Consider the following 26451-nt stretch of genomic DNA (forward strand, 5'->3'; position numbering starts at 1 on the left):
GTTGGACCAGATGACGCCACACTTTGCCCCACCGTACGCGAACCTGCCGATCGACCGCGGCGAACACGTTCCGCAGAGAACGCCAAGTTCGCCAGACTCTGCTCGTGCCCAGAATGCTGCTGCGGCAGGAAGACTCCCCGATGACTCACCTTGTCCCCTGGCACCCCCTTGATGCCCGTGCCACCTCCTTCAATCTCAGCCGGCTCTCCCTGAACAAGAAAACAAACATTGCACACTACATCACCGCACGTAGCCTTGTACATCACACACTGCACACTATGTCACCACACGTCACGCACCACACATTCCCACTACCACAACACTGAGCTACATCGCAACTGAAGCAGGTGTGCAGGCATGCGTCTCTGATCCAGAATGATCTGGACACTCGTAAAGTGGGATCTAGTAAATTTTACGAACCCATGAACCTGCTAGGCTGGATGACTTCACAGCGAGTGGGTCTATAAACCTCCGTGGACCTTTGAGTGTTATCCTCCTCGATATGTGTAGGTTTCTCCAGCTACTCCAGTTTCTCATATCCTTAGAATGGAATTACCCAAACATCCCAATACGGTCCCTTACCTGAAAGAGTGAGAAACTCAACGAGGCTGTCATTTATAATTGACATTATTATTGCACGACACATTAAGTCACCACATTCTCGCACAACATTGCATCATTATGACAGTTAGACCTGTGCCTTAGCCCATCACCATCCCGCCGGGGTCAGAGTGACACTTTGGAGCGATGCTAACGAGGGTTGTACTACAGATGAATGGTCTCTGCCACAGGAACATGGAATTTACAACCACTGGTTCAGGGCCACCGGTAGAGATGAGCACCGTCTTTTTAAAAATCAGTCATGATCTGTACCCTGCTGGATGAAGGACTCTCTGAGCTGTCGCCATCTCTCGTTGTGTCATGTATATGTGCCGTGTGTTGAAGGTCTTTCGCATCGTATGTAGCCAATCGTACTAATAGGAGGTGTGGGGGAAGGACAGCAAACTACACGCAAAAAGCAGTTCTAAAGAAATCCGTTTTCAATCTACATTTAAAAGTGCATAGCTCCAGTGACTTCCTAATATCGACAGAAAGAGCATTCCAGACGACCGCAGTAGCGCATCTGAAAGAACGAGCGATGCGCTGACTGTCTTTTGTTCGATGGCCATCCAAAAACACAAAGTGAGTTTTCAATCGAGACGCAGCAATCCATCCAGCTCCTGGCCACAAGCTGGTGTCGTCGTTCCATCTCTTGGGGCCGTGTCCCTCGCCGGCTGCTCCCTCCGTCGTTCGTCTCGACCACCGGCCATCAACCCTTCAGGTGAAGTGCCCGACCCAAGCCCACTCACACTCCGACTAATGCTCCTGCTGCTGTTGTGGAGTGACTCATGCAGCCAGCTATGGCTGCATGAGTTTGGTAGTACATGTTGTTTATGTCGTTTATTGCGAAAATTCGGTCACAGCTCCTATGACCACTGTTTCATTACTTTTATGGCTTTATTTTGGTGATTTTCGAAAAGTTTTTTGCTTTGGCCATGTTTGTTTGTTGTAGTAGAGAGTTAGACTGATGGCCTTAATCTAAGTTGTCTTGTGGTTGTTGTTGTTGTTTGACTTGCATCCCACTGGGATATTTGCACACAGCGTTGGTGTACGGTGATTTTTTCTGCAATATTTTGCTGTCTTTTCTTGGATTTTCTGTTTGCACTCAGTCACATATTCACTTTAAGATGTTTTCTTGTTCATGTTTTTGTTTTTTGTTTGTTGCGGTTGCACCCGATTCAAGAGCCGATTGGCTCACAGGGCTATACCTAATAATTGAACTTTGAACTCACACTTTTACGAACGGCCAATACGATGTCTCTAAACTTGCGCACGTTCCATCGTCAAATGTGGCTCCTCTTCCCGTCACTTGGTGCCATTTCAAGTAGGCATCCGTCTCCATGCTTCTTTGCGCACTTTTTCACCGTTGATTGTTGGGGGTTTTTTCCATTTGCTTTGTCAATGTCCCTGCGTGTATCCGAGCCACGTCATATCAGGTGGCACAACCTGTGACAAGCACCACACCCCTGGCGTAAACTGGACTAAAGCGGAGTGATTTCCGAATGGGGTTGAATCGTAGACTCACGATGACTGCGATTAACGAAATATGAAATTCACAAGCGAACGTGTGTGATGTGAAATGCGAAGTTGTATTTTTACCTTCTCACCCCTGGGGCCTTTTTTTCCAGGTTGTGACTGTAAAAGCAAAAATAAATGCTCAGCTTACAGTGAATATAATAATTACAACTCACAATGAACACGCACATGCGCCGTTACGTCAGCGTGCTTTGGCTAACAATGCCACGTGCATTAAATCACCGTGCAGAAGAAGCATTTAAAAAAAAGCCACGTGAAGAAAACGATAATTTAAAACATCTGAACTAAAATTACTTTTTTTTAAAACGCAGATGCTGGGGCGGTTCGTGTTTTTTTTACGTGCGTGCAAAACTCGCATCCAATTATGAGCCCCTCATTATCGCACACGTGAGGACAGCGACTAACAAATGTTATCGCGCTAATTACAAATAATTTTTGCGGGCGGGCGGACGGAAGGACGGGCGAGCGGGCGGGTGGGACGAGAATGGAGTGGAGCGAGGTCATGGCACTGCCTCTGGGAACGCGATGGGATTGTTGTAGATTTTGTTGTTGTTTGTTAGCCCAATACCCCCCCCCCACCACCCCCGTCCGCCGCCAACTCGGTTAGAGACGCCGGTAGATTTCGTCAAAGAGACAGCGAGGGGGTCGGTAGCTTAACTCGAGGTCACCTGTTGGTGCAGTCCCCCCCCCCCCTCCTCAAGATCCCGAGGGTACGCTAAGGAGCGATCAATAATGCGGCCATCCAGAGCACACTCGTCCAAACAAAAGCAGGCAATTTAACGAAGTTCGCGATCGAACGGCGCGCCCGTGCTCACACACGGCGCCTTCTCTGCAAATGAACTGCACCGTGTCCATATGATTAAGTTAGAGAGAAAAATAATTGTGTTTTTTATTTCTAATGTTTTATGCGCCACGACTACAACTCGGAAGTAATGAGCGGTGGCCAACTTCGTAATTATAGTCACGGTATCTTGCGACTTTTAAAAAAAAGTCAATTTTAGCTACCGCAAGAAGGTCGGGCAAGACAGCGAATAAAGTATAAGAGCAATTTTTAAGATTATTATGCTTCTCGGAGGGAGCATCCAATGCTAAATTGGTGAGAAAATATCACGGACAAGAGCTAAACAGAAGCACAGGTGACAATGTTGTGCAGCTTCAGGAGCAGCTCCAAGTTTGTACTCAGCATCCTGCGTCAGTTTGCGATGTGCAGTAATACTGACGGCTTGAGGTCCACCTGGCAACTCGCTTGAGGCACGCTTGCCAACGCTCCACTTGAAGGCGTTGGCAGCGTTGGAATGTAACGTCCCTGCGGTGTGAGTGGCCACTGTGGATAATGAGGTGTGTGGGCCTATGTTGCCGTGCAGCGAAAGACTGAAACTCACAAAGCCAGCGTCACGGCTTCCCTTGCACTCAAGAGGGATTAAGGCAGTTGGGCGAGGGTTGGCCACGTTGCTGGCATCCCTTAAATGTTTGATGGATGCTCCAAAAAAGTTTATGCCTCCAATTTTCTTTTCGCAATAACTTTTTATGGGACTGATATATAAAATATATAGACAAAAAGTGTAATATTTATTCATGGGAATATCACAACAGTTTTTGCTGTTTTTCCAACACAGTCTCCAGCCACTGTGGGCGTCGCTAGTTACTCGGTAGGCATCTGGACATCTTCAAAACTATAATTATGAGGCCAAGAGACACCCGCTAAAATGTGGACGAAATCCGTCGCATATTGGAGTCCGAATTTTCTTCCTTTGAAGATGGTTACACGCGTGCCGATTAGGCTGACGACGGAACATTTAAATACTTTACACAGAAGGACACTAACAGGCGGCTCAGCATCGCCAATAATTGTGCAACTTAATATAATCACAGTGCTGTAGAGCTTATTTGATTAATGATGAATCGGGAGGCAAACTAAGCGAATCCTATCTGCATTCTGACCAATAGCCACCGGGAAACCTAATCTAAACTAAACTATTTTTATTTTACCAGGTAAGGGCCCACTGAGTTAATTGGTTCTTTTTCAGAAGCGACCTGACCACAAACAAGAGCTAAAATAAGTTGCTCATCGTGTGGAAATTTGCAGCAGCCAAATACTCTAAAACGCGTGATGTCGACTCTAAAATGCGGAGGGAAAAACCGTAGGACCCGGAGAAAAATCCAGACGACCACGGGGAGAACATGCAAATTCCAAATATACAGCAGGCGTCAGGGTCTGGATCATATCCACGACCTCCTGCACACCAAGCGAGAGAGTTATCATCTCACCACCGCAGAAGCCACCCAGCGAATGAATTTCGCCACCGTGGCAAACCATTCGCTAGATGGGCCCCCAACAGCTTCCACGGTGAGGCTGTGCCCTCTGCGTGGGAGATAACGGAACGGCGCGGGGAATGTGCGTACCACGCCGGGTGATCCGATGGGGCCCATGTCTCCCTTGGGTCCTCGTAGTCCAGTAGGCCCTGGCATGCCCTGAAAGAGAGATGACCGGTACAGTGAAAACAACAAAAACAAATAAAAGTCGACAAGTATTTCCCGTGAATGTGGCCGCCTGGCTTAGGGGGTCAGAACCATGAGTTGGCAGCGCTGGGAAGTTGGGTTCAAATCCGCGGTTCGGCTGTGCCCCTGATAATACCGGGTTCTCAAGTGCATTGAGTTGATTGTCTCAGCTCTGTCACTAATAAGGCCACAGAGGTGATGGTCTTAGCCCGGTTACTACTACTGACTGCATACACACAAAAAGGTCACCATGTAAAGTGAAGTTGCTCAAATTGATTTGTTCGCCAAATTTGGCAAACTAATTATTATCTAACGCTGAGAATACAATGATATAAATGGTGGTTCGGCTGCCGTTTGGCAAACACTTGTACAGCAGGGCACGTGGGCGAGTGTATTGTCCCTAGTGTGTGGATATGAAAAAAAGACACTCAAATGAATCTCAGCAGTACTCCTGTGATATCATCTTCCACGGGCTGTTCTCTACCGCACAGGGCTGCTGCTGCCCTGCCAAAAATATTCAAATGGAAGCATCTTCCGAATCCTGACACAAGAAGCCCGTGGCACAATTGTAAAAAAAAAAAGACGGGAAACAATTTCGTTGATGTCACAATTCACAGACAATTTACTTTCAAATAAATCTACATCTGCTTCCGATGTCGCTGGTTGGCGGTGTGTCCGGTGACACCAACAAAAACCTCGGAGTCCATCGCCCGCCCCCCCCTCCCCCCCACGATGATACGAGAGAACTGCTAATTACGCGGCATTAACATCTGCCCCCCAGCGTAAGAACAATTCCTCCTGTCTTTCTGTGACAAGTGAAAACAAAAGTAGAATCTTTAAAAGGTCCTCGTGTGGTCACGCAAATGGCAAAGAACCGGGAGGTGGGGGGGGGCGTCGGGTCGTAAAAAGACTGCGTATTGAACGTTCTGTTACAGGGCATTACGATCATTAGCAGGACAATCTCTGCTCCGCGTGGGAATAAAGTCTGAACTCATTGAACTGGGATCTGGGCCTCTAAGATTGAGCTTTGGCCTCTCCGTCATCATCTGCGCCACGAATTTGAATGCCAGCTGAAGCTGCAATCACGGGAAATGGTCCACGCATTCAACGAATTAAGTAAACGCGATTGCCGCGTAGTGTTCTTAATGCTCTACGTTGTACAGAATGGAACACATGGCTGAAACTCGATGTAGATTTCCCACTTGAGCTCCGGTTAACCGTCGGGAGCTGGCGCTGACATTTCTGCACGAAGCAATTCCACACACGCAGGGCTGCACTTTCTCACTGCGCTCTCTCCGGCTCGCCGGTAGACTGATGCAGGCAAGTGACTCGTAGCCACAGCCATGCAGAGCGAGAGAGGCATAATCGACGTTGTGTGCCGGATTGCGGAAATATATATTGCGGGTCTCTGATCCGGACAGGTCCAGCTGAAATTAAGCGCTGCACACAGTATATCATTACTTTATGAATATGGTCAGGCTGTAACAATGTGCCGGCCAGAATGGGAGCTCACGAGTAGCACTATCCCCCGATAGTTTGTGACAGTCTATTTGGAGAATCTATGTCTTTTTTCCATATGTACACATACGCATGCTTCTATACGAGCGTGTACGAGTGTGCGGGGAGCGGGAGTGTCGCGGAGAGCGCACTGCGCTATGAACTCGGCGACTCGAGTTCGATTCCTGCTCACGGTCAACAGCGGTGGCGATTATTTGAACCGGTCCTGGGCCTCCCCTAGGTCGACTCAGCCACAAATGTGTACCTGGTGCGGTGTATAAACATCGCCGCTGGCCACCACCTCCCTCGTTCACAGCGCTTACCCCTAAAGTCTGTTCAGGCTTCATGGAGAGTGTATCTGAGCTTGTGCGCGAGTGTATATGTGAATATGTGTGCGTGAGCATCTTCGTTTGTGTCAGAGTGTATGTGTGTGTGTGCGCCATGCATCACCATTCGGCCTGGTATCCCATCCAACCCTCTCAGTCCGGGGCTGCCATCCCTTCCCGGAACTCCTGGCTGTCCCGGTTTCCCCTGACACACAAAAACACACACGGAAAACACATGGCACTCAAGAAAGACAAAGATCCCCCATGTAGCCTTAACAGACTGTTGGGGCAAGTGCTTTTCGTGAGCACCTATAAAGGCCGGCACGCCACACGAGGGGGTGGGTGGCCAACACCACGCCCGGCCGCCTTTGTCTCTCTAGTGGCGATGTTTGCACACCGCACCAAGTACTCATTTAAGGCTGAGTCGACCTAGGGGAGGCCCAGGACCGATTCAGATTATCGTCACCGGTGTTGGCCGTGAGCGGGAATCGAGCCCGGGTCGCCAGGTTCATAGCACAGCGTAGCGCTAACCGCTACACTACCGCTCCCCACACAACGCACACACTTACACACGCACACTTACACACGTACACACACACGCACACCCAAGCAGCCTTCAATCTGCCCCGCTCGTAATTGGGTCTGGCCTCTGCTCCCGCTCGTTTAGCCAAGAGCGCTCGCCCTAAGTGTTCCCTAGGAAGCTCCCGTCCGCCTGAAAAATACTCGGCGGGGCCGGACCGCGGAATGAGTTTCGATGGGATTAGCGTCCCAGCGCTCGCCTCATGATGTTCCCGACAACGCCAACGTGCTGGTGTGCGGCTTCGGTGCTGGCGCGAGGCCAGAAGGAACAAGACATGCGCGATGATCAGATGGCCGAGGATTCTTTTAAACGTCATCTATCTTCGGCTTATATTTGTTTAGTCGCGCATTTATTTATTTATTTACTTTTTTAAATCTCGCTTGCACTGCCGAGTCATCTCGTACAACGACTGATTTGATGGGTTAGTGCAATGCTCCCTTTGTGGCGGAGAATGGCCCACGGAAGCGGACATCGCAGAATCAGATTTGAAGTTTTCGTGACTGCAAGGATTCATACTCTTTGGTTTTTTCGGTAAAGTCACGTAGGTAACATTTTTTAAAATAAATTAAATCACGACGTTTCGGGCGCAACAAAAGCATCCTTCTTCAGGTGGGGACAACTTAGCGAAAGCACATCGCTTAATTTATTTAGCGAAAGCACACCGCTAAGTGTGACACACTTAAGCGTCGTGATTTAATTTATTTAAATTTTTTACCTACGTGACTTTACTGACAAAACCAAAGAGTATCGCAGAATCACTTCTGAGATCCCTTCTCGCAGTGACCTCTGATCCACACAATCAGCGGCAGCACTTTTACAACTCCCTCGGCCGCTGGAGAGTAGTGTTGTTGTTGTTGTTGCATGACACCCAAACTGATATTTGCTGTATATCTGCCAAATTAAGTGCGTAACCGACTGAACGGGATTTCCTTTGACGCGGTCATTGGTGACTAGGGTGAGACCATCAATTTACGACACTTATCGTACTCCCACATGATCCGATTTCATCACTCGATCTCCACCGGGGACATTATCTCAGGCGCCTGTTACTTATTCTGGCTGCCATCATCCGCCCTCGCGATGTGTCACACCCAAGCACAATATTTTTCCCCTTAGCGGTTCGTCACGATGATCATCATGATCATCAGCAGCAATGTTTACTACACACCGCATCATGATCATCAGCAGCAATGTTTACTACACACCGCATCCAGTACTAATTTTGAGGCTGAATCGACCTAGGGGAGGCCCTGGACCGGTTCAGATAATCGACACCGGTGTTGGTCGCCGGGTTAGTATTGCGCGGCGCGCTAACCGCTAGCAATCCACACACACACACGCGCGTACGCTGACCTAGTAGAGCTGGGTCATTGTTCTAACATGGCCAATATGTGTCATTTGAGCAACTCAGTCACCTCCGACCTTTGCTCAATGCACGGACGGGTAATCTTTGCATCGCGAGCCTCCGCCCTTCCGTTGGGGTGTTCAACAGGCCTGGGGGTCGAGTCGAGGTAAGGCCCATTTGAGCGCAAAGGCCAATCGCCATCAAAGCCACGGCGGCCTGGCCGGTGAGACAAAGTTGGCTCCTCAGAAGTGTTGGCTCAACGATGCGTTGTCAGGTTTTGCTGGACAACGAAGCGCTGTGCTTTGCTGCACAAGGTGAAGTCAGATCGCACGTGACCAAGAGGCCTTTTTTTTTTTGTTTAAATACGTACGTATCATAAGAAATCTAGGCACATATATTTCTTATAATAGCTCGTGGATATTTTGGTCCCAACATAATTCAAAGCCTAGAGGCAAGACGTTGCAAAAGGAAGGCTGTTAGTCGCGAAAGAAGGCAGGAAGCATCATAATCAGACAAGGCAACAACAAAAAACAAAAATAATATCAGAGGCCAAAGAATAAAATGACAAGAATAGGGGAAGGAGAGACCTAACAAGCCCGCTCAGATTTACAAAAAGCAAAATTCGTAGTGACCTTTGCTCCAGGCGCACCGCTTTCACCGCTGGGTCCCTGCGGCAAGAGAGAAACAAAATTAAGACAACAAAACCGATACGTGTCGCGGCGAGGCCACGCCATCGCTAACATGTAACGAAGGAAGCGTTTTCGCCGATGATCAGTAACGGAACGCGTGGCGGCGGTGGCGGCGACGCCGCGGTGGCTCGTGTGGGACCTACGGGCTGCCCCAGCATCCCTGCCGCGCCGGGGAGGCCTTTGGGTCCCTGGGCCCCAGGAGGGCCCTGCCGCCAAGGGGAGAGAAAAGAAAGCGTTAACGGATCCATGCACGCCGCTTGCACAGAGAGCACCCGCCAGGGTTAGCGAGCGGTGCAGTGCGCGAAGGAGGTGATGTGAACAATTGAAACATTGTTTTCTTTTACCAGGTAAGGCCCACTGAGCTATATAGCTCTTTTTCAGAGGCTACCTGGCCACAAATGATCTGCCAAATACTCTAAACGCATGTTTATAAATGCCGGAGGAAAAAAACAGAGGACCCAGAGAAAAATACACACAACCACGGGGAGAACTTGCAAACTACAAATATACAGTAGCAGGAGTCAGGGTTGGGATCGAACCCACGACCTCCTGTACACCAGGCGAGGTAGTTAACATCTCGCCACCGCGGCGTGGAATGTATCACACCCAGTTGCCCTTATCTCCCCCCCTCCCTTGCCGATGTTTACACTGCACCAAGGCCAAATTGGCCTCGGGGTCAAAACCATGTTACTCGGTTTGTAGTGCAGTCCATTATCCCACGGCAACACCACAAGCCACACAAAAGACTGCCCCCCACGTAGCCTTGCCCACATTGTGTTATCACGTGCTGTTAGCAAGCAACTGTTAAACTAAACTCTTTTTTTAATTTTACCAGGTAAGGCCCACTGAACGATACAGCTCTTTTTCAGAAGCGACCTGGCTACAAATAATAGCTCAACGAAGTGGCTTATCATGTGGACATTTATAGCAGCTAAATACTCTAAACGCATATTTCTAAATATGGAAGGACAAACCAGAGGACCCGGAGAAAACCCCCTCGACCACAGGGATAACACGCCAGCTCCAGACATACAGTAATCGTCAGGGACGGGATCGAGCCCACGAACTCCTGTATATCAGGCGAGGGAGTTAACATCTCCCACCGTGGCACCAGGGCCGCATGACTCATGATGCGGTAGCGTGGCGGGCAACCGCCCAGACCTGGGTGCCTTCATCCTCCGTGTTTTCGCGCTGACGCAACGCGCTGGGGACACGTTTATGAAGATAAATTTGCCCAGGACGAGTTCAGACTCCCACTGGCCCTAAGGTCAAATTGCTAGACTCGATAGAATAAAAACAGGAATACAATTGGTGGTTTGGCCCAGTGGCTATCAGGCAGGGGAGAAGAGGAAGATTTTCAGCCTGGACCTGAATAGAGGGAAGGGAGTTCCAGACCAGAGGAGAGAGCAACCCGCACCCTCCCCCCCTCCCACCCCCAACTAAGCAAAGGTAGACTGGGGGCTTCGACAGAAACAGGACATTTCCCCTTGTGCCAAGTAGTCTCTTGAAAGGATAATTTACTCAATAAATAAATAACATCGGCAAGCCAAAGTTATTTCCAAGTCAAAGTGAATTCTTGTTGAGATGCGCTTCGGGACACTGCTGATCTCTTGTTTGTAGCCATTGGGAGGCAGTGGTGGAAGTTCCACATTGCTATGCCGAGGGCAAGTCTCCCCCACAGGACAACATACTGTTGACCTATTGTATCAATCCTCGCAAACCTTCAGATTGCGAACCGCTCGCTCCACCACTGGAGCACACGTGCGTGGATCTCATTTACTCATGTACGAGCGGAAGACGCTAATGTGGGCTCAGATGCAGGCAGAGGGCAGAGGGTGGCAACGGCAGCACGCCGCTCACGTCTGCCAAGTTGGCACCTACCGGGATCGCCGGTCCAGCCAAGCCTTCATCTCCCTGCACACGTCACGGGAAGCAACGGCGGGTTTTGTTAACGAGCTTACAGTCACGTCTGTCTGCGAAACTAGTTAGGGGATTTTGTTTTTCGTTATCAATTTTTATTCCGCCCTGAGACAAAGTGTCCAGTCGGAAACTCTTGCAGAGCAGTGCATCCGCCTCCCCCCCCCACCACCACCCCACTCACCCCACCGTGTGTTTGAGAACGGCCTGCGGAAAGAGATATTATTACACATCTCCATCTGAGTTGCCTAGAATTGGCTCGTATACGAAAGAGGCCATGGCACCTTCCCACGTAAAACTAAACTTTTTATTTTACCAGGTAAAACCCACTGAGCTATTAGCTTCTTTCAGAAGCGACTGTGGCCACAAATGATAGCTCAACGAAACGGCTCATCACGTAGAAATGTAAATCAGCCAAATAATCTACATGGCCCTGCAGTTGCCTGTAACACCTGTTTCATTAACGGTGGGCACCCATTCAACGACGATCAAGCCTGCTTAGCTTCTGAGATCTGACGACATCGGGTGAAGTTGCTTCTAAATGCGGAGGGAAAACCCGAAGGACCCACAGAAAAATCCACACGACCACAGGGAGAACGTGCAAACTCCAAATATACAGCAGGCGTCAGGGTCTGGATCGAACCCACGACTTCCTGCATGCAGTAGAGATGTCTGTCGCATGGCAGTCGGAAAAAGGTCGATTTCTCAAAACCAGAATTTCTGCCAAATGAAACTGAAAACTCAAATAAAACCGTATGGTATTTGTGTGCAGTCACTGGCCACTACCCAGGGTTGAACCCAAGATTGTAGCGGTGCCAGTGGCTAATCCACCGGGTTGGGGGGCAAACGTTACTGTTATCATTCACGTTACCTTAGAACAGTGGCTCTTAACCTTCACTGCAGCCTGAACCCCTTTGGTTCTCAGATAGGGCCTCTCGCACCCCCAGGGGGTGTGTGCACCCCAGGTTAAGAACCACCGCCTTAGAACAAGAACATTCATAGGCTCATGTAATGTTCTGGGCAATAGCCCTTCTTCCTGGTCTGAAGAGAGGCCACTGGCAATCAATGTTATGCGATGAAGCTATTTCCATTCAAATTTCTTTCAGGAAAATAGCTCTGAAAGCTAGAGTTGCAAAGCCCATACCTAAAGGCATCTTTGCCACAATGAGGGCAAGCACTTTAAATGCCCTGCAAAGAGCATCTGTCGCATGGCGATGTCTACCCATCAGAGCCGAGGCCATTAATCCGCGATGATTGAGAACGCACTTTATTCGTGCGTGGCTGTAACACTGCCGTAGCAGAGGCGCTGCTGCCTGAATGTGAAGCCGAATTATTTGGAATGAAGCAAACAGTGGCGGCCGTTGGCTCGAAGGCTTTGGTGCCGTAACCGTGGCAAAACGTGTAGTAGCCACGGCTCTGGGATGAAACCCTAGGCCTGAGTTTGGACCCAAAATCTCCACCGTTTGTGCCGTGGTCCCTCTTCAGAGGGCAAAGCATGCAGGGTTCCAGTTCATCACCTTTGCTCCAGGAGGTCCCTGAGGTCCTTTAGTTCCTTGGGGGCCCTGAAAACAAAACATAAGAAATGTTATTCAAATATGAAAATTGTACACAGACAGCCCTTTTGCCGGTCTGCTGCCACCCCTAGCCGTGTGGGTCTTGGTCGGTTATTTGAGCATACTTCACCATGCTGGTGAAGGCACGGAGCAAAGTACAGCACGACAATTGATTTCTCTACTGCCTTGCCCCCTAGCTATGCAGCAGCCTCCACAAGCCCTATCAAGCACGGTGGTCGCCCAAGCCAGCACTTGTCAGGCTGCTTAGCGATTGGAGATGCGACAAAATCGGCACACTCCGGGCGTTTTAGTTATCGGCAATGAAAATAAGAATTGCTATCTAATTATCCAACGAAGAGGCCCTACTCTTTAGACTGCTAGGCCAATCCCCCCCCCCCCCCCACCTGAGCACAAGCCTTTTCTTTCCCACATGAAGCCAGGCCGCTAATTTATTTGGAGTTTGCATGTTCTGTCTCTCCCCGTGGTCGCGTGGATATTTTTCCAGGTCCGCCAGTTTTCCCCTCCCCATTTAGAATCGATGTGCGTTTAGAGTATTTAGCCGCTAAAAATGTCTACGTGATAAGCCACTTCGTTGAGCTATCATTCGTGACCAAAGGTCGCTCGCTTCTGAAAAAAAGCTATGCAGCTGAGTGGGCCCTAAAAAGTTGTTTAGTTTTAAGATAAGTTTAAGGAATTGGCGAAAAAAATCGTCATGGTAGCGGGACACCTCGTGAAAAAAAAAGCCTTGCGAGACTTGGTGAGGTTTTTTCGCGCGTATATAAATTAAAAGCCACGTTATTCCTGCCTTTGCATGGTGCCAGTAATAGCCCTGTAGAGCGCATACATCTCCAGCGGTAGGCGTAGTGGAACGGAAAATCAATGCTTCCACATTACGGTGTAAATGTATTAATCAGCGGCAGGTACAATTGACGCGTGTTTTGCTCGTACCGGGATGCCCGAGGCTCCGGGATCTCCCTGGGCTCCCTGCGAACAAACACCGACCGCAAATCACGCGCGTTAAAGGACACCCATTCCGGCCCATCCGCCCACTCAAGCGCGAGCACCGGCGTCACTGAGAATCCAACTCGTGGGTGGGTGGGTGCGTGCGTGCGCGCACAGAGCCAGGCCAGACGAGAGGATGAGGAGGGAGGGGGATAAAACTTTACTGGGCCCTAAGCTCAGAGGAAAGGGTAAAAATAACAAAGAAAGTTCAATGCTATTTATTTGGGGATGGCCTCCCCCTCCCCCCCAATTAAAGTTACGTAGCAGGACCCCCACAATTCTCTAGACATGGCCCGCCCACAATGCAGTGCGTCACCGAGGCATTGGTGTCTCTGATGTAGCCACTGCTGGATGAGGGCCCACAACACCCCACACCACCCCACAAGTTGTCGACCCAACATCTCGCTGCATCTCCGCCTCGGACATCCTCTCCGGCGCGTTCCCTTCCTTGGGCTGCCACTCATTTGCAAGTCCTATCCTTCGTCCAGAATCCCTCCTATAATTATTGACCATGTCCTGGCCAAATCCTTTTAGTTTCCTCAACAACTGAATACGATGTCTCCACATCCGTGTTTGTTCTCGAATCCACGTGCCCATATTTCCGTCTCCAAGTAAAAATTGCACGTACGCTACGTCCCCACACATCTTTGGTAACTTTTAATCGGCTTGAGCTGGCTGACAGCAGGTCTGAAATGCCTTGGGGGAAAAACTGAGCTTTGCTATTGGGAAGCGTTGTAACAATTTGCGTGCGACAAGAACGTGTTTAATCAGGTTATATTACCTGCTCTGTCGACAAGTTGTAGCAACCGGCTTCTGAAAAGCCACAACAACCTAAAGTTGGAATTATGCCTCATTAATTTATGCGAATGTATTTAACTACTCTCAGAAATACTTTAATAAAAAAACTAATTTCGAAGAATACAAAGCCACTACTGTCACCGCAAACTTCTGGATAATTTGTTTACACAATTACGGAAAGAGCACAACGCCAGAAAGAAAAACGCAAAACCCACCCGAGACGACTCAGCAACAGCAATGCACTATGAGCAAAAAAAAAAATCGCAAAACACTCTTCCCATTTCCGTTAAAGTTGGCCCTAATAAGCTTTGTCCTGCAAGCCCTTAGCGTCCACGGGAGACCAATTGCTTCCGTTCCACCTCATCCTATTTCCTGACGCCCACGAAGCCTCGCATTGCTCGCGACTGCGGCTCTAAAGACCTCTGGGGCTGCAGGCCGCAGCGGCTGATTTGAAGACGGAAATCCGACGAGCGACGCAGGGAGGTGAGGAGGCAGCCTCCTTTGGATGTTTGTGCCCACAACAATCCCTCTCTGTGTGGGGAGGCGGGCGGCGTTCTCACGTCGGACGCCCAGCCCATTCCACGGAGATCACCCGTGGCCCGGTGAGCCAAGCGGTAGTTTTTTTTAGAGGTCCGTCGCTTTCGTTGAGCGTGCGATCCATAAATAATCATGATTCCCAGCAGGGAGGGAGGTGGGGGGGATGTGTTTGGTGGTTAAGAGGAAGGGGACGACTAGAGCTATTCTCCGAGGATATTGGCAGACAGAGCCTTGCTGGATGGCCCGGCAGGCTGGCAGGAGACCCCCCAAGGGCGCATACCGTTCACCTGCTTCTGCTTGATGCCTTCTGACACTTTGCTCGGGCGGTGGCGAAGTGGGGGGGGGAGGGTCGGGGAAACCGGGAATCAAATGCCACTCCTGTGGTTGGCTGCTCCCTTCCACGCACCGTGGCACCGCGACCCAGTTGCGCTCCTCGCTTCAAGCCGATCCACCTGGTGCGAAGCTGCGAGGTTGTATACTACAATTTCAGCGGCAGCTGGGAAGGAATGTTTAATGGCTTTTTTGGGATTGTTTAGGCTCGAGGTAGGCAAGTAGCCGCAGGGGGTCCCCGTGTTGAACGGAGAAGGGGGCATCCTTGTGAAGTTGTTTGTTATTAACAGAAGCAGACAGCATACGGCTCGACCCCTGTGTGTGTCAAAAAGTTTGGGATGCAGCTGGCCCACTCGCCTCACGAGTGTCCACTCTCACGATTCAAACGCTGCATACTTCTCTTTGCCACAGATCGGCTGGGAGGAGGGAGCGGTACTCACGGCAATTCCTTGCAGGCCCCTTTCCCCGCGTGCACCCTGGGGTTTGTGGAGTAAAATGAGAAATCAGAACAACAAAAAGCACACACGCGCAGACGCACATATACGGATGCACAAAGACAAAGATCTCCCCCGTATAGCCTTAACAGACTGTTGGGGCAAGTGCTGTTAGCGAGTAGCACCTATGAAGGCCGGCACGGCACACGAGGGGGTGGGTGGCCAGCACCACGCCCGACCGCCTTCGTCTCACCAGTGGCGATGTTTACTACACACCGCATCAGGTACTCATTTAAGTCTGAGTCGACCTAGGAGAGGCCCAGGATTGGTTCAGATAACCGTCACCGGTGCTGCCCGCGTGCGGGAATCGAACTCGGGTCGCCGGTTTCGTAGCGCAACGCGCTAACCGCTGCACCGCCGCTCCCCATTCGCGCCGCACGCACACCCGCACGCGCATTTGCACCAAACATTTCAACTGCATCAAATGAAATGGCTCAATTAGATCACATCAGCGTTTGTGAAAATTTGATCCAATTTCCCAATTGTCGCGTGTCGTCGCGAAGACAACAGACGGTAGCGATTTTACAAAATAACAATTACGGAGCGGCGCGTCGACGAGGCTGCAATTATCCCCGTCGCCCCGCGCCTGACGCGACACCCACAGGGGCCGCCGTGACGCAAGGGGACGGAGGGGGGGGGGGAGGCAAGGGGGGGAGGCGGGCACCAACTCGGACGATGATTTTACAATTTTATAAATAATTAATCTCCCAGCCGCTCGCAGCAGTAGCAGCAGCATCAGCAGGTGTTTGTTGGTGCGAAGCTGCGAACGATGAGCCGAGGCGCAATGCTCATCGCTCACTCGCAGCGCCGAAGAGCAGAGAAGGCGAGAAAGCGAGATGTTTACCGCCTCGCCTGGAATGCACGAGGTCGTGGTTTGATCCCAACCCTGACGCCTGCTGTATAGTTGGAGTTGACGTGTTCTCTCTCCCCGTGGTCGCGTGGATTTTTCTCCGGGTCCTTCCAGTTTGTCCCTCCACGTGTAGAATCAACGTGCGTTGCGAGGGTATTGCTGCTATAGATTTACACGCGATAAGCCACTTCGTTGAGCTATCATTTGTGGCCAGGACGCTTCTGAAAAAAGAGCTATGCAGCTCAGTGGGCCTTAGCTGGTAAAATAAAAAATAGTTTAGTTCATAATTTAACTCTCACCGATCCACCCCCCAGCCCGCCCCTCTCTCTCTCTCTGCTTTCAAGTTCCTCCTCCAAACTTTCGATGTCATCCACGTTGCGATCGGACGCCCTGAAACCTCTCCGTTTCACTCCTTCTCTCGCTCGGTTCGCTCCCGTGTGTCCCTGCGCTCCGAGACGCTCGTCGCTGTAGTGATCTACGTGGGCGAGGTTCAACTCCTGTGCCAGTGCGGTGGCGAGGCTGCCCCGTGCCCAGGCGGATGCAAGCAAGGGAATCAGCAAGCAGCGTGCGAGGTGAATTCATAATGAACGATGAACGGTCGAATTAATGAAAGCTCCTGAGGGAATGAACACGGAACACAAACATCAAATGTACACATACACACTCGCACACGAGGTCACGTGCACTCCCCGTGTGGCCTGTAACGGACTGTTGGGGCAAGTGTTGTTATAGCAAGTAACTATGAAGGCCGGCAGGGCACACGAGGGGATGGGTAGTCAACCATCACCGCACGAGTCAACATCCGGGAGGCCCGGGACCAGCTAAAATATCCGCCACCATTATTGGTCTTGAGCGGGAGCAGAACTCGGGTCGCCGGGTCCGTAACGCAGTACGCGGAACCACTACACTACGGCTATCATCATATACACACACACGGAGAAAATGTGGGATCACAGCAAATACACTGAACAGCGCCAAACGTCGGCTGCGGCTCTTTCGAAGCGAGGGCGGCGGCGGCGGTGCGCCAGTCCACACCACGGGCAGGCTGCGACCTGACCCACGGCCCGCGGGACCGTCGTCAAGCGCAGGCGGGAACAAGCGGCCGTTCGTCCAGCTCACTTGAGCCGGAGCCGGAGCCAAGCGTGAGCCGAGCCGTGGCTATGAGAACGGGCGTAAGGATGGCACGAGCGGCACACGAATGAATTTGATCTGAGGTGAGTGTCCCGCGGTGGCTCACCGGGGCTCCATCCTTCCCTGGGGTTCCCGGGGCTCCTGGGCTCCCCTGAAAGCACAAAAATGCGATCGTTCAGAGGTGACGATTAAGGTGAGAAGCACAGATGTGGCAGCATAGAACTACAGTACAACGAGGGATTTTGTCAGCATTGCCAATCGAAGGCAGGAGGTCGAGCGCATTTCAGGTGATTTGGTCAGTGTGCTAACCGCTGCGCCACCACTCTATAAGTTATGTTAAGGGAGCACCGATTAATGTGAGAATGGTGGGCAAGGGATAGACATCTGTGAAAAGAGCTTTATAGTTCATCGGATTCCCCCAGTATGAATAAATATTCTGATTCTGAAAATAACACCTGGTCTCCTTCATCTCCCCAAGCGCTGACATTCACACAACGCACACTCATTTAAGGCTGAGTCCACCTAGGGGAGTTACCAGGATTGGTTCAGATATCACGCAGCCACCAATATTAGCCATGGCCGGGAATCGAACTCAGTTGACCGGGTTCGTGGCACGACGTGCTCACCACCGCACCATCACCGCACCACCAACCACCAGCACGCGTGGAGCACCGGGGCACCCACACTCACTGCCTGGCCGTTGCGTCCTCGTGTTCCCGGGTCGCCTCTCTCCCCTCTGTCTCCCTTCGCGCCTGCGTCTCCCTGTGGCCAACACAGAGCGGGAGACAAACGCAACGATGCCGCCGCGTGGCCTGTGAACAGGCTGTTGGGGCGATGTGCCGTTCGCGAGCCGCTACGACCGCCGCACGACAGGGGTGGCCATCGCCACGCCTGACCGCCTTTGTCTGCCCAGTGCTGATGTTGATACACTTCCCCAGGCACTCATTTTTAGGCTGGGTCGACCGACCTAAGGGAGGCCCAGAACCGTTTCAGATAATCATCGCTGGCGTTTGCCGTGAGCGGGAATCGAACTCGGAGCGCCCACATTAAAAACCCGCCCGGAATCTAATCAAGTTAACGGGTACATGTTTGTCAATGGAGTCTTTCGGGGCACGGAGCGCGGAATCTGTAAACCCGTAATGGTGGCATTCCCTTATTATAGCCAGCAGCCAGGGTTTCAAATGCGAATTCGACCGTACCTTGTCTCCTCTCGGCCCGTAGTCCCCAGTGCGACCACGATCTCCCTGGGCAAAGAGACACAAAAGGGGGGGGGGAGGTGGGGGGTGGGCGTCAGTCGAGCGCGTGGTTACCGTTCACACTTCGCTGGGCACTCACTTTGCGAAGTCGCCCCCTCATTTGCACCGGGTCGCGTGCAGGGTCGCGTTAAGTTTTGACTCTGCAGAGCAGATGGGAAACTTTCCTTCTTGTTGTTGTTACGCTGGGCAGCGACCGACTGGCTCGGAGTTATTTCTTAGCGCGCGGACGCACGCACTGTGCACGGACGAAACAGGAATTTAAATTAAACGAGCCCCACGTCTGTAACGATGCCCGTTAGGCACGGGGCCCTGAAATGCGGTCGTTATCTCGGCCGAGCCTCGCGGGATTTGAGGTGCCGGCATCCGGAGAAACGGACGTGCTGACCGGCAGCAAGGCAAAGTGACGTTTCCACCGCACCAAAGGCAATGATTTTGTTAATCTCCAATTGTATTTCTGCTTGCGCGATTGGCGCCATGCCACAAGAACCCTAACGATCAGCAGTGTATCACGGTGTCTCAAGAAACAGCCCCCTTGCAACGTGATGTCACGGATTTTTTTTACAATTTCAATACAATTTGTCCTATAAGCATCACTCATCGCTCCGTGTTAAAGAATGGCCTGCAAGAAAGTGATATTACCCGATACACTTCTGAGATTGCTTCAAAGTGATCTCTATCCACACTCACTCTCTCACGTGCCCTGCTGTGTACGTGTTTGTCGCATGGCGGCCAAACTGAAAGTCCGAATTACTAAGAACCAGAGATTTGGCAAGTCAAGTGAAGTAATTGAACGTGGATTTTTAATTATTTTTGTGTTCCATCATTGGTGACCAGGCTAACACCATCCACTCGGAAAACTTAATCATGTGCTACTGAACTCCAGATTTGAATCCAGCCATCCTAAGCTGTTGGTAGGCAGGCAACGATGCAACATAATGAAGGTTTTTTTGGGGTTAAATCGCGTAAATATAAATGTGTCGTTATACCCATCAACACCCGACAAGTCGTACTGTTTTTCATGTAAACAAAACATGCCAATTAGTTACTAGTTCAGCACACCCGTGTGTTGGAGTAAACCCACGACATTTACAATTAAGAATACGGCGTTTCGCCGGTAATTACAACCAGCCTCATCAGGCGACAGCCAGAATTGTGAATATATCTTCCTGTTTCTATTATGGATAACATTATGGATAATATTGGTAGTGAAAGCCTACATATTAAACTAACAATGCAACCATTCACGGATGAAAACACATTTTCACACTCAAGCTCGCCACACATCCACAAAATCTCGTGCAAGAGAACTGGCTGTTATAATGTTATTCAAAATGACATAACGCTACATCCAGGCTCGTGAAGCAAATGCAACTGTGCAAAACGAGACAGAGGAGGTCAAGGTGAATGTCTCGCTCGTGCCACTGATGACTAGAAGGGCCTCCACCAGAGTGAGCTCTGGAGAGCCCCTCTGAAGCGGTGGGCAGAAAAAAAGGCAAGCTTCGATACAGACTGAGAGAAAAAGACAATCGAGTTCATGGAGCGAATCGCGTCTGGCTCTGACGACACGGCGATTAAAGAGCCGGCCGAGCGGCTCCTCGGGCGGCAACCGCAAGCGTCCGGCGGGCCGAGGGGTGTCTCACCCGCACGCCAGGTCGTCCCGGCGGTCCAACCTCTCCCCCCTTGGCGCCTCCGGGGTCGACCGTGCCCTGGAGGGACGACACGCCGCCAGCGCCGCTCTTGAGACACTCTCTCGAGACGCCGGCGCTGCGCAAGACAACTTGAACGGCGTGGAGCACGGACTGACGGTAACCAGTGGCACCACGCGCTTTGTGCAGTACCAGCCCTACAGGATAAGGTACGGGGGGTGCCGGCCCTGGAACGGGGTTTCAAGGGGCCATGGCACTCTGGTTGACCCCGGAGGTCACGTGACCGGAGGTGTCTAGCCGGGGATCCCCAAAGGGGGGCTGGGGGCACCACGTGTGTAGTTTGGAGATCCTCCTCAAGAATTCGAGAAGGTGGTTGTGGCTAGGGGCGGAGCAAGCCCCGCCACACAGAATAAAAAGCCGGGTCCCCAGTGGGACCGGCTGCTGTTGTGATCCTCAATAACCTACGTTCTATGCCCTACGTCCGAAGACAAGACCAACATGGGACCCGGACCCAAGCTGGGGTCCCGTCCATCGTAGCTACTCCCAGTGTAGTTAGTGTAGTTAGCCTGGTGGACCACCACCATAGGTTATTATATGGTAAAGGGGCAGCTACCCCTTTGTGTTAGTGCGTTGGTATTAATAAATGCGTTGCCTCCAAACAGTACGTCTGAGTCTCTGTTTGAGCCCACTACACATACGTAGCGTAAACACAACCATTGTTGCAGGGAGTTCTTCGGACGCCCTCACCTTTCGGCCGGATGTCCCACGGGGTCCTGGTGGTCCTGGTGACCCAATGGGCCCAGGAATTCCGTTCCTGCCCTGAGCGCACAGAGCGGAGAGAGGCCTTGACCGCGAGACAGAGATGCCAGCAGCGGAAAGAAGCAGCTCGGTGCACAGCAAAGGTGAACCAACGCATCGGGTTCCCTCATTGATAGCAAATGTTCCTTAAGCTCACGGGTGCATGCATCGCGTTGCTTGTGTCAAAACATACGATATTGTATTGGATGTGATGAGTTCAGATGACCCCTTGCAGCCACTAGAGGCCACAATGTTGAAAAAACAAACAAACGAATTGAGAAAATGCATCGAATTGCCAGAGGTGAATAATTAATCAATAGCCATGATCATTCCACTGCTGGATGATGGCCTTCCCAAGCCACCGCCATTTCTCACGATGCAACGATTGTAACAACGAAGTGGCAGCCAAGGAGTTGAATGCACCCGATAGGACGTCCGTCCGTCCACTCAGCAGACTGAGCAACGAAATCAGTTTGCATGCAGGTGCTCGGTAGATTATCACATTGCAGGAGCGTGAGAGGTGGTAGTGGTCTGGGGAGGCCTTCATTACCGAGTACGCAGCACGCGTATTCTGCTACGCCGACCAAGTCGCCTGCAGCCGTCCTCAGAAACAAGGACATTGCCCCCTGCCCTCTGACACTACCCACACACGACGGCGTTACTAACCAGAGTTCAACAAATCCCGGCCATCGCGATAAATCGCAACCGATTTGGTACTGCAGAGACGGCGCGGAGCGAAACCGCTCGTTGACGATTTACTCACGGCGAAGCCTTTGGCTCCTCTGACGCCTTGATCACCCTGCGCAATGAAAAAAAAACACAATTAGAAAGTTTCTTTTTGATGATTTAGCATCGCTGAGAATCCACAGTAATTTTCGGGGGGGGAGCCATTCTTGGAACGTTTAGCAAACGACTGTGATTGCGAGTTTAATTTTGACCAAAATACATTTTGCGCACCAACGTCGCACGGAGTATGGCATTCGACATTGACTAAATTGCTTTGGTGAAGGATTCCACTCTTAGTAGCCGTGAGTCACTCTTTTAGCATTACTTTAAAAACAAGTTCCAGCGATTTTATTTTCTACAAAGTCACAACTTTTAAACTTGTATTAAGCGTTCACTTTAAAAGAAACAGTTTAGTTGAACACACGGTGATTCATTTTTGTTGCAGTTTGAGCTTCTTAACTTTAGTTAAAGCGGTTCATTAGCGGTGCTGAATGACGCATTCATACGCTCACGACGATTGCGTCTGTTACTAAAAATAATACACAAACATTCAGTGCAAATTATGTTGACAGTATGAGTGGGCTAACGAAACAAATCTTTACAAACGAGAGGGGAATAAAAATGAGAAGCTTTGCAAGCTGGGAATTAAAAACAACACGAAATTATTTGTGTTGTTTCTTACGCCATTTATCCACAATATATGTATGTTGCACTTCTTTCGCACCGTACGTAGCCAACCGTGCTAATCGGAGGTGCATGGTAAGGACAACGAACTAATCCCCATTGTGCCGAAGCAGACGGCGAGTAACGCGTTACGGCCACTACGCCCGCCGCAGTATTAACCGGGGCGGTCGCGGGGCTTGAAGCAGCCAGGGCCTCACCTTCCCTCCCGGGCTGCCCCTCTCGCCTTGCTCGCCGTCCCGGCCGGACACGCCGAGCTTGCCCGCCTCTCCGGCGTCGCCGCTCTTCCCCCTGGGCCCACGTGGGCCTCGAACCACCCGGACAGGACCCGGGATCCCTGGGGGGCCCGTCTCCCCCACCATTCCAAGCTCCCCCTTGTCGCCCCGTGGCCCAGGAAGGCCCTGGACCCCCTAGAGAAAGGCACAAGTGCGGAACTGAAAGAAAGATCTGAGACCGGTGGGGGAAGAAGCCACGAAGTTCACAAATAGTTTGATGATGAAAGCCGCGACGACTTCCATAAAGTTGGCCCATCAACTAAAAATTGTAATCGAATTTTTTTTGTTTGCGATGGATTACTCGGGCCTGGTGAATGCGGGGAGCGTAGACGTGCAAGAGCAGGATGGGAAAACTGCACAGAAACAGAATCTTTATATATATATACTGGGGGAATCCGATGAACTATCAAGCTCTTTTTTCACAGATGTCCAGTAGGGGCAGGTCAGAAAGTTACAACAACAAACGATACAAAAACACGGCACGAGTGCAAAGTATAGGAAATGTAAGCAAATCACTAACAAAAAACTTTTAACAATTTGAATTTTACCAGGCAAGGCCCACTGAGCTATTAGCTTCTTTTTGTAGAAGCGACTGTGGCCACAAATGATAGCTCAACGAAACAGCTCATCACGTGGAAATGTAAAGCAGCCAAATATTGTACATAGCCCTGCAGTTGCCTATGACACCTGTTTTACGAACGGTGGGCACCCCTCTATTGACGATCCATCCTGCTTAGCTTCTGAGCTCTAATGACATCGGGTGCATTCTAGGGGACTTGATCAGAGGTAATGGGGTTCTCTCTCACCTACACAAAAAATGAATGAGTCTACCTCCCTCTCTCCTCCCCAAAGTGGTAAGACTTCACATTGATTAATTACAAGATAGGTGGTAAGACAGTGGGGTTATAGGGGCTTTTACATTAGCAATCAAGGTGTGTGTTATACAAAAAAAAAACATACTAATAACCAAAATATTTCTCTTACCATAATAAGACACCATTTAACGACCGGGAGGTCGTACATGATGGGGTAAAGTGTGGGCACTACCACCTCTTCCAAGATTCCTGGCCAGCGTGGAAGAGTAGGCCAAACATCCCCTCCGGCGGGGCTCTCCCAAGCCACTCGCTGAAGCGGAGGCCCTTTGGCGGGCGACGGCGGCGCAAGCAAGCGAAGTTGCGGGGCCTGCACCTTCGCCCCCGTACGTCCGGTGCGTCCGTTGAACTTCTTTCGCACCGTACGTAGCCAACCGCGCTGATCGGTGGTGTGGGCCGGGAGAGAGGGGGGAGGGGGTAGGGTGGACCGCGTACCTCCCTGCCGGGAGTTCCGACTTCGCCAGGGAGTCCGCGGTCTCCGCCGATGCCCTTGGGGCCTCGTCTCCCGGTGAGCGGCCGCCCCCCGTCGCCGGTGCCGACGAAGCTCTGCTCGATGAGACGCCGCAGGGCGCCGATCTGGCGCGGGGGGTGGCGGTAGCGACGGGGCAGAATGCGCTCGCATTACCGACCGCCACCAGCATCACGTAGGTCGGTCACAAGTTGCCAGTTAAGCGCGCGGCGTGTAACTTAGACGAAGATTACCAGTTACCTTCTTGGTTCTTTCGGTAAAGTCACGTAGAAGGGAAATAATAAAATAATAAAAATAAACCATAATAAAATACAATTCTCACGACGTTTCGGCCACAACGCAAGCAGCCATCCTCAGGTGAAGAACAGGTCTGTCAGAAAGGCAGCGTCTGAATGAAACAGGTCTGTCTTTCCGACAGACCCGTTCTTCACCTGAGGACGGCTGCTTGCGTTGTGGCCGAAACGTCGTGAGAATTGTATTTTATTATGTAGAATTTTTATAATTTTATTTTATTATTTATTATTATTTCATTATTTCCCTTCTACGTGACTTTCCCGAAAGAACCAAGAAGATGAATCCCTGCTGTCACGAAAGCTTTAAATCGAAAATTACCAGTTACTTTGAGGTGTGTCACTGAGATACCAATTTACAAAATGTAGTGAAGTTACAACAATATCAAGTACGTGTGATTTAGACACCACCTATCTCGCTGTCAGTGGGGGGCACTAGATGCAAAAATATAAATATCACAGTCGCTCAGTACAGGACCCATTCAGGAAAATCACCGCCGACGTTGACCGTGGCTGCGAATGGAACTCGGGTAGCCGGGTTCACAACATAATGCGCTAACCAAAGAAAAAGATCCGTCGTATAGCCTGAACAGACTGTTTGCTGTTTGTGAGCACCTATGAAGCCCGGCACAGCACACGAGGGGGTGGGTGGCCAGCACCACGCCCGTGCCGCTTTAATATCCCTTGTGGCGATGTTTATACACTGCACCATTTGAGGCTGAGTCAACGTAGGGGAGGCCGAGGACCGGTTCAGATAATCGTCACCGGTGTTAGCCATGAGCGGGAATCAAACCCGGGTCGCCAGGTTCGTAGCGCGGCGCGCTAATCGCTACACTGCGGCTACCCGCTACACTACCGCGACACACACACACACACACAACAAGCAACAAGTGAACCAAGCAGGTTTGTATGTTTTACGTAGATACAGGAAAATTAGTTACTAAATCTCACCCGGATCCCGTACTGGTCGAGGATTTTCAACATATTCTGCACCGTGAGAAGAAACAAACAAACACACACAAACACACACGAATCATTCAAATTCGCAAGAGAAAAACGTCACATTGACAAACACGAATAAATATAACTTGTAATAAAACCAGGGGGTTAAGAAATGGGCCGATGTAGCGCTGGTGAAGCAGCCACACCAACACTACGTAGCGGCACGTCTCGTAGCGGTCGACACCTAAATGGGCCACGGGCCCAGAGTAGACACCTCACCTGTCGGCACCAACTCAGGTGGCATCTCTTGGGCCGGTCCAATGTCTCGATGTGGCCGTCGTTGTTGTTGTTGTGTACAGTTTGTTGTTGTGTGCACTGTTTGTTGTTGTGTGCACTGTTTGTTGTTGTAACGTTCTGACCGCGAGCCCCGACTGGACATCTGTGAAAACGAGCTTTATAGCTCGTGGGATTCTTCCGGTACGAATACAAATTCTGATTCTGATGAGCGATTCATCCGATAAGCACTTGAAATGAGTGGCATCAAGTAATTCACTCTGTCTTCTTGGTTCTTTCGGTAAAGTCACGTAGAAGGGAAATGATAAAATAATAAAAATAAAACATAATAGAATACAATTCTCACGACGTTTCGGCCACAATGCAAGCAACCGTCCTCAGGTGAAGAACAGGGCTGTCAGAAAGACAGCTGTCTTTTATTTGTATTATTTCCCTTGGAAGGTGGTATGATGCAAGCCTGAAGGACAAAGACCAGGTGCAACAGCTGCGCAAAGACATCAGTAGTAGCCTACAGTCCA

The 26451-nt window shown here is 50.7% G+C and overlaps 1 protein-coding gene across 1 annotated transcript in view; it reads right to left on the reverse strand.

Annotated features, from left to right (window-relative positions):
* Positions 1-26451, reverse strand: part of LOC133356752 (collagen alpha-5(IV) chain-like) — a 130337-nt gene that overhangs the window by 27428 nt on the left and 76458 nt on the right. Inside the window, exons 64-82 of the mRNA XM_061574409.1 lie at positions 25649-25684; positions 24374-24514; positions 22992-23201; positions 22148-22183; positions 21334-21405; positions 20581-20646; positions 18884-18928; positions 18375-18446; positions 17791-17835; positions 15650-15685; positions 13491-13526; positions 12507-12551; positions 10954-10986; positions 9216-9278; positions 9016-9051; positions 6583-6663; positions 4540-4608; positions 2200-2235; positions 150-209 (exon numbers count right to left, since the gene is read on the reverse strand). Coding sequence (XP_061430393.1) covers positions 150-209; positions 2200-2235; positions 4540-4608; positions 6583-6663; positions 9016-9051; positions 9216-9278; positions 10954-10986; positions 12507-12551; positions 13491-13526; positions 15650-15685; positions 17791-17835; positions 18375-18446; positions 18884-18928; positions 20581-20646; positions 21334-21405; positions 22148-22183; positions 22992-23201; positions 24374-24514; positions 25649-25684 — 1218 coding nt within the window. The remainder of the gene's footprint in view (positions 1-149; positions 210-2199; positions 2236-4539; positions 4609-6582; positions 6664-9015; positions 9052-9215; positions 9279-10953; positions 10987-12506; positions 12552-13490; positions 13527-15649; positions 15686-17790; positions 17836-18374; positions 18447-18883; positions 18929-20580; positions 20647-21333; positions 21406-22147; positions 22184-22991; positions 23202-24373; positions 24515-25648; positions 25685-26451) is intronic.

This window comes from Lethenteron reissneri, chromosome 55 (genome assembly GCF_015708825.2).
Source record: "Lethenteron reissneri isolate LAM-NWPU_2019-01 chromosome 55, ASM1570882v1, whole genome shotgun sequence".
Lineage (NCBI taxonomy): Eukaryota > Metazoa > Chordata > Hyperoartia > Petromyzontiformes > Petromyzontidae > Lethenteron > Lethenteron reissneri.